At 38.5% G+C, this 12,292-nt stretch overlaps 1 protein-coding gene across 3 annotated transcripts in view; it reads left to right on the forward strand.

Moving 5' to 3' along the window:
- Window positions 1-12,292, forward strand: part of LOC135251988 (nuclease SbcCD subunit C-like) — a 49,449-nt gene that overhangs the window by 23,396 nt on the left and 13,761 nt on the right. For all 3 annotated transcript variants that reach the window (XR_010329239.1, XM_064329899.1, XM_064329900.1), the window contains exons 4-7: window positions 10,947-11,057; window positions 11,353-11,408; window positions 11,521-11,683; window positions 11,767-11,822. Coding sequence is in view for 2 of the 3 variants with exons in the window: in XM_064329899.1 (XP_064185969.1) it covers window positions 10,947-11,057; window positions 11,353-11,408; window positions 11,521-11,683; window positions 11,767-11,822 (386 nt within the window). In the remaining variant the exon portion in view is untranslated. The remainder of the gene's footprint in view (window positions 1-10,946; window positions 11,058-11,352; window positions 11,409-11,520; window positions 11,684-11,766; window positions 11,823-12,292) is intronic.

Below are 12,292 nucleotides of genomic sequence, written 5' to 3' on the forward strand. Positions count from 1 at the left end.
TCTAATGTGTGAATTAGGCTCTTTGAAAGAAGGCTTGAGCCTTAGCAACCTGCCCAGTGGTGAGTACCTGTTGTTCGAAGTACAGTAGACATAATAGGGATGTAGCTGTTATCAAAGCTCTGTGCTGATACACCTTGATGGAGAGAAGGCTTATGTTAGTGTTAAGAGTTGGTCAATTTAGTTTCCTGTTTTTTGAGGCTTTTGGCAAATGCAAACACTTAACTTAAAAAATTATTGTTTGTGATAGAGAATATAAAGAATATAAAGAGTGCTCCATGGTCAGTCCTGTGCTTTTCAGTAAATCAGATTATCAGGCCACCTGTATCTCTTCCATGTTTTCAACGTACAAAAATGCGAAGTTACTCACACATTCAAACCACTGTCTATAAGTCATTCGTTCAAACTGGCTAAATCTAGGCCTGTCACTAAAGCCGCTTTTCTACTGCATGGTACCAGCTCAACTCAACTCGACTCTACTCGCTTTTGGTACCAGGTACTTCGTTTTCCACTGCAGATAGTACCCCCGTCAATGTAGCTGGTCGTCATAGTGACGCCGCATGAAACTGCTGTGACGTCATCTTCAACGCAACACACACAGGAACAATGGAGGATATCGAAGGGATGGTGTTCTTGATTCTTGGTATGTGGCTGTTTGTCACAGCAAGGAAACAAATTTTGTTTCAGAAGAGGCTGAAAGCAGCAAGACAAAATACTGCAGAAAAAAACAGGAGAGTTTGGGAAATCCAAACAGAGCTCAGACGACAAGACGACTCTGGTTGCACGATTGTGACCATTCTCTCTGACCAATCAGTGGTCTGCAGTGTTTTCACGTCACCTTTTGTTATCACCTCAGCTCGCTTGGAACCTCAACAGAGGTGATACCAAGAAAAGTACCAGGTACCAGGTACTATCCACAACTTTGCCCGATGGAAAACCAAAAAAGGTCTGTCGGAAGTGGTCTGGGACGGAGACAAGATGGTGGCGCCCTGCTGCTGAACAAAACTACAAACAACAAACAACAAACTTTCTAAATCTACTCCGATTCCCTGCTGGAATATTACTTTACCTCCACAACGACCTGGAGGATCTGGAAAATTATATCGACGAGTGCTTCCACCGACTTTGCATTATGCCGGACACGCCGAAATCCAACAAGCGCCTCCGCAACTCATCGACTGACACAGATGGTCTCCCGGGATCTCTCAGTAACAATACAAAGGTTGGTGACTTACTGTGCTCCATAAACTCCCGTCTATCTTCAATCGATGCCAGATTATCTCTTGTTGAAGTGCTCCATAAAGAGTTCCAAGGATTAAGAGAGAGCCTGGAATTCAGCCAGGAGCAAAACGCCTCTCACAAAGCAAAATCAGACACTTCAAAAGACTGTAAAAACTCTTGGAACACAAATAAATACCGTTGAAAAAGAAAATAAGATGATGAAAGAAACCATTCTTGACCTCCAGTCTCGCAGCATGTGAGACAACCTTATTTTCTCCGGTTTACCGGAAAACACCCCAGATGACCCTGAAAAAAAAACCCTAAAAGATTTCATGCACACCCATCTGAAGCTCGCGCCCGAAACCATTCAATCAAGCACATTCCACCGAGTTCATCGCCTGGGAGGAAAAAATAATATCTCCAAACGGCCTTGCCCCATTATTGCTAAATTCGAGTATTACAATCATAAAGAACTTGTTAAGAGTAGGGGGAGGGAGTTGAAAGGAACACACTTCGGGCTTAATGATCAGTTTCCACCTGAGATACAGGAGAGACGGGAAAAACTGTATCCAGTCCGAAAATAATTATTGCAAAAAGGAAAACACGCAGTGATAGCAGTAGACAAACTTTGACGGAGTTCTATATCGTGGCAAATATATCACAACCTGGCTTTATTGAATGTGCAACATTTGGCATTTAAACCTAGCTATTAATATAACCTAGGTGCCTTGACTTGCTCAGTATACTTTACTGTTATGTGTCCCTATGTGATGTAAATATCAATGTCTCTATGTTTTATGTGTATGTCCACTTTCTCTGTCTGTCTTTGCGTTCTGTGTGTTCACGTTATTGTATTGGCTTGTGGGACGTTTATGTTAACATGGGAAAGACCAAGGTATTTTATTTAAAGATTAAAATGAAATTATTTGATTGGGATTTTGATGGTGAAGCCACTCTACAATATCATTGACAATGGATAACCACAGAAATGATGTAGATATGACTAACGGTAACCAACATCTCTCTCTCTTTTTCTCTCACTCTCTTTACTCCTCATCATCTCTACGCCACCACGCACACACACTATATGTCATATTGGATTACATGTTTACCAAATTAAAAAAAATGCTCTCTGTTAAATTTGTAACATGGAATATTCGGGGGGGCTGGCTCACAGGCTAAAAAGACTAAAATCATAAATCATTTACTCAAATTACAAGCAGACAAATGTCTATTACAAGAGAGTCACTTACCTGAATCATACCATCAGAAATTTAAATCCTCACAATTTAATCAAATATTCTCAGCAACTTACAACTCTAAGCAGAGAGGTGTGTCCATTCTAGTCAATAAGCGATTACCGCTAATTCACAAAACCACTGACCCAGAAGGACGTTATATCATCATCAACTGCTCCATCTACAACTTTAACCTCACCATTGCTAGTATTTACGGTCCAAACACTGACAATCCCTCATTTTTTCACTCTTTTTTTTCATCACTGGCTGGCTAATCTATGAAATTCAACAATCATAATTGGAGGTGACTTCAATACTGTTATTAATCCAACTCTGGACAGATGAAGCACCTCAGGCAATTTAAGAAATTGGCACTCGACCGACACAATAAAACAATATATGAGCAATTTTGGTCTTGGTGACAGTTGGTGGCTGAAAAACTGCTCAACAAAGAAATATACTTACTTTTCACAACTTCATAAATCATACTCTCGTATAGACTTTTTCCTCACCAGCAACTCAATCCTATCAGATATCTCTGATTCCAAAATTCACCCCATCATAATCAGTGACCACGCCCCTGTCTCCTTCACCTTAAATAGTAAACAACCCAAACAGTCTGCCCCCAGATGGCGCTTCAACACATCTCTGCTTAAAGATGCTGATTTTGACTCATTCTTCAAAAGAGAGTGGACATCCTTCATGGAGATAAAGGATTCTCCAGAAATCTCACCCACATTACTATGGGAAACAAGCAAAGCAGTACTGAGGGGCAAAATTATATCCTACTCATCATATAAGAAAAAAAGATCAAAACAATTAGTAAACAATTTGGAACAAAAAATCCAAGAATTAAATGATGCGTATGCTAATGACCCCAAATAAGAAACACAGATTAAATTATGAAAATTACAATTTCAACTTAATGAAATTATAAATAAAAAAACGCAATTCATGATACAGAGACTCTGGCAAGACCACTTCGAACACAACAATAAATCAGGAAAATATTTGGCTAACCAACTAAAACAAAATAAAGAAAAATCAATTATCTCGGCTATAGAAGATTCAGCGGGGAAGACCATGATAACACCACAGGACACAAATAATACATTCAGGACATTCTATAGCAATTTATATACCTCAGACATCGACCCAAGTTCAGCAGACATCATTTCCTTTTTGAATAAAATAACCCTACCACAACTATCCAAAGAACATGCATAAGCACTGGACGAACCATTAACGCAAACTGAATTTCATAAAGCACTGACCCAGATGACCAAGAATAAAGCTCCAGGACCTGATGGCTTCCCCGCTGAATTCTTTACATTTTTGGCTAACAATTTCTCCATTATTCATCAGAATGGCACTTGAAATAAAACATAACTCCAAAATTCCCCTGCATATGAGCACTGCGTTGATCTCAGTATTGCTTAAGCCTGGCAAAGACCCAACCCTACCCTCCAGCTATCGTCCCCTATCACTTATAAATACTGACATCAAAATAATTAGCAAAGCTTTAGCCACCAGAATTGAAACAGTCACCCCAATCATAATTCATCACGACCAAACTGGATTCATCAAAGGACGACATTCATCAAACAATATGCGCAGAGTATTTAATTTAATTTAATTAATGTCATCAATCAACACAGTTTAAAAGCAATAATTACCTTACAGGATGCAGAGAAAGCCTTTGATAGAGTTAACAGGACATTCCTATTTGCAACATTACAAAAATTTGGTTTCGGAGAATCGTTTATTCACTGGAGAAAAATACTTTACACCTCACCCATGGCTACAGTCACCATGAATGGAATAACATCACACAGCGTCACACTACACAGGTGCACTAGGCAAGGATGCCCACTCCCTCCCTCTCTATTCGCTGTCTTCATAGAACCTCTTGCCGCAGCAAACTCATAACACACACCATAAGATCAGCCTTTACGCAGATGATGTGTTGTTATACTTACAAGATCCTAAAAATCCCCTACAAGTAACCATTAAACTCATCAAAACATTCTCAAAAATATCTGGCTACTCGATAAATTGGACAAAATCTATAATTTTAGCCTTAGATGGAGATGATTGGAATGCTGCAACTCAAGAATCGACCCTCCCACTCTCTACTGGAAATACCAGGTATTTAGGCGTCAACATTTCCCCCAAGCTGTCGGAGTTATTCCATCTAAACTTTAACCCACTAATAAAAACAATAGAAGACGATCTACAACAATGGATGAACCTACCACTTTCCTTAATTGGAAGAATAGCAACCGTCAAAATGTCAATTTTACCAAAAATCACCATGATCCCAACCCAACCCACCACCAACTGGTTCAACTCCCTAGATTAAATAATAACCAAATTCTACTGGAAAAATAAAAAAGCCAGAATCAAATTAGCTACTCTTCAAAAAAATAAAAATCAAGGAGGACTCGATACACCAAATTTTCATAATTACTACTTGGCCAACAAATTGCTATACATCTATAAATGGACTCACCCCACCCAACAAAACAACTCATGGATTGATATCGAACAAGAAGCATGCAGGGAAATCTCACCATCTGACCTACCATTCCTCAATATAAACATAAAACACCACAACTGTTTTAAGAGCACTGTAATTTCTACAACTCTGACAGATTGGTGGAAAATCAACAAAATCACAAACTTCACTTTGACACCCTGCAAATACACCAAAATCTGGCATAACCCTGACTTCCAGCTCAACAAAACCCCACTGAATTTCACCACATGGAAACAAAAAGGTATTACACATCTCCACCACATCTTTCAAGAGAACACTTTAACCTCTTAGCGCAAAGCCCCTAGTGGTTGGCACGCCGGCGCGACTGCAACCAAAGTATGAGTTCAAAACAGAAACGTGTTGTTTTAGTTTCATTAGTAGACGATACACGACAACTATGCCGAATACGGAGTATCGCAGCGCCACCATTGTCGCTCTGGTCGTTCATTTATCACTCCCCCCCTCCCTGCAGTCTCATCTGTAACTACACCCCCCACCCATGACATAATGGACAATATTGTCTATCTTGGCATTCATAAAAATATTATTTCACCACTCAAAAATCGTATTCCGTCATAGCAACAAGATAAACCCGACAATAGCCCTAAGATATGCCAGTACAGCAGTGAAAACGCTGCTCACTGAATAACAAAATAAACCAGGAATTTAAAAAAAATGATACCATGTCATTCTACAGTCAATATCTGGGACTAAATATTCAATAAATATACAAGCTTACCATTTGTTTTACGCATAGAGATGTCCCTTTTTAGACTGGGTGGTCATATATTACCTTGTTATCTGTTTGTGAAATATATGCACATTTGTAATGCCTGGGTACCTTCCAAAATAGCTGTGCGTAATACCACATGTGTTGTTTACAGCGTTGTCGCCCTTTTTAGTACAGTCTGGCTCGACAATTCATTTATTCAGTAGGTGAGAGTATAAGCTTTCTAACGATGTATAACATGTCTAATTTTGCTTTTGGAATAGCGTTGTATAGGTCAGCGTAATCGAAAGTTTTGTTATCATTGCATTCACTTAGCATTCACTCTGTGGTAGCAGTAAAAGACGCTGCACCTAACGAAACGTTGTCTACATTTTTTCCTAATTTCTTAGAAAACACTATTATTATTGAGGACTTCTGGACATAGCTAAGCCATATGTTTGCTGATAGACCTATCTGACATCGTTTTCTGGAGCAAAACAGAAGCGGATAGACCTGTCATTGATTTACTGTCTTTGTCTCCATCTACTGAATACAGATAAAATATCATCATTGCTCTGTATTACTGCTAAAAATATTTTGGTTATATATGTTATTTTTGAAATTAAGTGTCTTTAGGATATTTTTAGAATGAGGATATTTCACACTGTAATGTAAGCGTTCGTTGGTAGTCTAGTAGTTTTTGTGATGCATGCAACAGTGATGACGAGAGTGTTTGAACATTACCAAAACGTGGTGGACGGTTGAAAATTGTTTTTATGTCGTCCCATCCCCATACAAGAAAACATAAGAGAGTAAGGAGTATAGAAATACATACAAGAGTTCATTATTACACATTTAGCTACTGTACAGCCATTGTGTGACAATATTTTTGCATTCATTTTAAATCTGATATCAAAGTTTCATCTTATACCTTCATAAGGGGCTAATTTAAATGTTTTACAATTGATAAAAAGTATTATATTCCTTTTTGGAGAGATTTTGGATATGTTTCTGTACCCCTAGCTGTTAGACCACTGTACTGACAGAAAGCTTGTAATTCCCACTTGAAAATGATGCAACTGAGTTTCTAGAGTAAAAACAGTTGTAGTGAAATATGTGAATATGTTGTGATTTACAGCAATACATAATTTCGACATTTTGGGTAGATTTGGAGATGCTGGGTTCACTGCTTAGGTTTTGCTTCATAGATGTTTAGTAGTTCTACATATCCACCCTTAGATTTTAGGAACTTGTGGTCAAGAAGTTTTTGATCTAGGACATGTATACTTTAACCTCCTGTATATCTGCAATCTCTCAGTATTTCATTGCGAACTAAAAAAAATCAAATTCATTTTAGATTTTTTTTCCTAGACAGTTGCATTTGTGGCACTTTATTTCTTCCAAAATTATGAATATAAATTAATCTAAGCTAGTATTGTAAATGGTACAAATGTCTTGCTTCATTTAACCCATTTTTCAAATCTCTGTGGTGTTCACATCTGGAGTTATAAAGCTTTAAATAGGGTACCCCCTAAATGGGCAAGGATTGGCAAGATTTGGCATGTGCGCTAAGGGGTTAATCACTTTTAAAGATCTAATCCAGAGATATGGCGTTGGGAGAGACCAATACCATCAATAACTTCAGCTAAAATCTGTCCTGAAATCTAAAATCAATATAACACATAATGACTTGCAGCCACCATTATTAATAACTGAAATCAACAAAATATATATCTCCGAAGAAATTTATTTCGAAACTATACAAACTACTAGCACATATGGACTCTACAATACACCTCCCCATTACAAGATGGGAAGTAGATTTGCCCATCTCTCCCAGCGCCGACTTGTGGCAACAAATATTCACCAACACATTCACAATGACTAACAACACTAATTTACAATTAATTCAATTTATAACATATTACTCAACACGGGATGTATAAAATGGGACTAGCAGACACCAACATATGCTCGCACTCTAAACACCCCAGACAATTATTTCCATGCTACTTGGCTATGCCCACCCATCCAACACTTTTGGCACACAGTCACTAAAACATTATCCTGTTTCTTGAGTTGCAGCATCCCACTATCTCCCTCTCTCTGCCTATTCGGAGACACATCCGCGATCAATTCAACAACCAAGAACACCAGGCCCATACTCATTGGAAAACAAGAAATACCATAAATACTCTGCAATGGTTGAACCTTCTCACAGAATACATATCATTCGAAAAAACATCAGCTTCTAGTCACAATCAAATCTCACAAATCAGAGATAACTGGGAACCATTCATTAATAATCTAAATTTATAACCCAACCGAAATGAACCGGTTAGCCAACCCTCTCTCTCTCTCTCCCTCTCTCTCATTACACACTTACACACATAGTCTTACTTGATGCATACATTGTTACGTCCCCAGCCTCTGCTTGCTTGGGTAGTGCAGGTGGAGGTAATACTTAAATGCTTGATTGGCTCCACCTGCCTGTGGCCCAACATAAGCCCTGCAGTATGAGGCTGGGGAGATCATCTTGGGGGCTTATTTTGTGTGGTTTGTCGATAGTTTGTGGTTTTTATGAAGAGAGATGTTATTTGGGGCTGTGTGTGGTTTGGTTTGTGGTTTGTGTGGAGATCTTTTGTTTTGTGAACTTTGTATGTTTTTGTTTGTTTTAGTTTGTGCCTTAGTTTGTCATTTAGATTAATAAATGTCTGGGTTTGTTTTTAGATCAGTTTCTGTCTGTTGTTGTGCATTCGGACTTTGTTTGTTGCGGCCCTTTGAGCCGGCTGTAACATACATACTCACCTTTCGTGTTCATTACAGTTTCGCCTTCTCTTTTTAACTTTATTTTTCCCTGGCCCAATATACCCATATAAGCTCACAAAAAATTCCCACTTTCTCTTGTCATGCCATCCGAGTTCTTCCTACATATTCAATCCTACATATGACACACACACATACATACACACAAATCCACATACACCACACACTCCACGATCCCTCCATACAACTTTACCTCTGAAATCCATCCCATTTGTCTGCTTTTCTTTAAATTATTATTTTTTTCTTGCTCTCAGTCCCTGTTGTTGTTAGGTTTTTTTTTTTAAGTAGCAACGCTGTCATTATTATTATTCTATTTTTCTGTTTTCTTTTCTGTTTGCTTCTTTTTTTTTTTCTTTTTTTTTCATTTTTGGAAAACCAAAAAGTCGAGTAGAGTCAAGTCGAGTTGCGCTGGTACCATGCGGTGGAAAAACGACTTAAGTAGGCCTACCTAGTGCAGTGCTACCCAGTGTTTCATAAATAATTTAAAGTAACTTTGCCCTGTGTTTGTTCATCTTACTATCTGAAGAGAATGTGATCATTCAAACTTTGTGTTACATCAAAGTGTCAAATGGCAATCATTTATAGTGGAAATAATCAGCAATTCAGCTGCATTACACCTAAAGTGTTTTTAAATGACTAAACTATTTGTTTGAAAAATTGTCTGCATCCAGTGTTTTGGGTGTTTGAGAAGCAAATCATGAATAAAAAGCTTCATCATCATCATTATCATCATTATTATTATTATTATTAGTAGTAGTATTCGTAATTGTATTAGTAGTATTTTCTGCTAAGAAAATGAACATATGAATATCAACATTGCATATGAAAATAAAGTTATAAACACTCACTAATGGCCATGAAAGGTGAAACTGACCATCATTATCTTGTGCCGGTTCCTATACGGCTGGCAATGTTACCTAGCGGACCAAATCGCAATGTAGATTTCCGTGCTTAATTTTGGAGCTGTTTGTTCTAACGTTATACACTCGCTCTGTCAACTCGTTAGCAAGATTAATTTTTTTAACATTAAACTTGGTCAAAATGCCAAAAGCGAAACTAAAATGTGGGTGTATTTCACCCTGAAGGGTTCAAACAATAGGACGTGCCCTGTGGAGTCACTGACCTTCACATGGTATGCATCCCCACAGACCCGAGTGGTTGAGTATCATGAGTTACTCAACAGCCCTTTGCAAAAAAGGGTCGTTTTTTAATGTCATTGTTTGCTCATTCTTTTAAAGAAGGTAGATGGCCATTTCAGGTTTGAAGAATGTTAAAATGATACAGAATGGATTTCAGAAATATAAATTAGTTTCCCACAGAGATTATACAGTTGAAAAAACAATAGTTAAATTTTTTTGAGGGAATTATTAGCACGTAAGTCAGTGTAACAAGTAATATGAGATTTGTTTGAGTCGGAGGTTGGATTTTAACCCGAGCCTCTCACCCATCTGAAGGTCCCATAAGTAAACGTGTAGCCATGGGGGCTGCAAATTATTAATTTATTTTTTACGCCTCCGCGACGGCACAGCCGTGACCAGAGGCATTATGTTTTTGGGTTGTCCGTCCGTCCATCCCATTGTCGTGAATGCGATATCTCAGGAACGCCTTGAGGGAATTTCTTCAAATTTGGCGCAAACGTCCACTTGGACCCAAGGATCAACTGATTAGATTTTGGTGGTCAAAGGTCAAGGTCACTGTGACCTCACAAAACACATTTTTGCCTTGAGGGAATTTCTTCCAATTTGGCACAAATGTCCACTTGGACTCAAGGATGAGCTGTTTAGATTTTGATAGTCAAAAGTCAAAGGTCAAGGTCACTGTGACCTCACGTCCGTCCCATTCTCTCGTGAACGCAATATCTCAGGAACGCCTTGAGGGAATTTCTTCAAATTTGGCACAAACGTCCACTTGGACTTGGCGGAGGCATACAACCGCGAGGCAGTATTTCTAGTTTTTAAATGTGTGCACTTTTATATGTCAATTTTGCACCTGTATCCAATGTTTTTGTCGGCTGATGTAGCTAAATGTCCAATGAGAAGACATATTCTTTGTGGGCCTGGAGCATTTGTGATGATCAGCAGGAATAAGCAGATGAAGGAAAAAATGCAAAAACTGTGATTTTTGAACCCCAAGCCCATCTCAGTGCAATTTTACAGGTGCGCTACAATTCGCCATGGACTCGCTAACTACTGATTTTGGAATATCTATAGACATATACAGGGCTGTAGGAGTTGTCAAAGATCTGTTGTTTTACACCTTGACGGAGAGAAGGCTGATGTTAGTGTTGGGGCCGATGAATTTCATTTTCTGTCTTTTGAGGCTTTTGGTAATTGCAAACTGTAGTTCTGTGATGAATGAATGAAATAACGCCTTGCAAGTCTTTTTCTGTGTGTAAGACTGGCTGTTCCCACACCAGGCCTTGCAGATCAAGCTGGATGGGTCCAACCATGAACGGGAGATGTTCCAAAGGAAGCTCCGGGACCTTTTCACAGAATGCTCCAACACCAAGAAGCTGCTGTCCTCTAAAGTCAGGCCTGACAAACATAGTGCTGCACTATTGTTTAGCACACAGTAATGTCAAACTGGCATTGTAGCAAGCTACTATAATGCTATGTACAGTCTACCTGAAATGCAATAGTATGTTGCAGGATCATTTTAATAGGCTATAGCTTACTGTTTCAACTGCAGTGTCATGAATTAAAACTCAATACAAACTTTGTTGTACAAACTATCATACTAAACTCACCACTTTTAACCACACCACATTGTTCTGTTTGCCACTTCTGTCATATTCTGCTGTTTGTGATTTAAATGTGTTCCAGGAGAAAGTTATTGGACGTTTGGAAATCACAGTTGAGGAACTGGAGACATCAACAAAGTAAGACACAAACGTGCTGTTAAAGTGGGCGAAGTAGCATTAAAAGGAGAAGTGTTACTTTGAGTAGAGACTCATGGAACAGGCTGACCTTAGATTCCCTCTCTGTGCTCAGGATTCTGCAGCAGGCCATGAGAGTGAGGGATCAGGAACTGGAGGCTGTGCAGAGGAAATTGGCTGGCACAGCGGAAAATATGGCTATTGTGATGAAGCAGAAGGAGGAAATGCCACCTGTGAATAGCTTCTTTACAGGCAAGAAAGGCCAACTTGACAACCAGGTGAGCGAGAGAGATGGACTGTGCTCAACATACTATATTATCTCTGGGATGGAATTCCATTTCTGATGTTAATTCCATTTCAGGATAAAGCCCCTGGACAATTGCAGTTTGGCGCTGAGGCACTTGAGATACCCGTAAAGTAAGACAAAATCTCAGTTACTCAGTAAATTGTGATAATACTCGTGGCAGAACAGTTCTTATAGTATTTGTATCCATTTTAATATGTTTTTTCCCCAGTTTGTCTACCCAATATACAATGATAAAGTATTTGCCTTCTTCCTTATTTCCTGTATTATTGCATACTTACAAAGGGAAACAGTAAATACAAAACACATTTTTAAAATTGTTTCATTCATTTAAAGGTCCAGGAGACTGAAATCTGTGAATTTTTTACTGATTTGGTTTGTTTTAATACTTTTTTTAAATTCACAAATGGCAAAAAGGGGGATATTTTATGATTTTTGCTAAGAATATATATATATATATATATATATATATATATATAAAAGCCTGTGCCAAAATTGGCTTGCTTTTTGGCCAAACGCCAGGTTTCCAGTGGGTGGGGTTAACTAGGTGTTAGTTATGTAACAAAAACCCAGTGAAATCTTT

Source organism: Anguilla rostrata, chromosome 3 (assembly GCF_018555375.3).
Source record: "Anguilla rostrata isolate EN2019 chromosome 3, ASM1855537v3, whole genome shotgun sequence".
Classification (NCBI taxonomy): domain Eukaryota; kingdom Metazoa; phylum Chordata; class Actinopteri; order Anguilliformes; family Anguillidae; genus Anguilla; species Anguilla rostrata.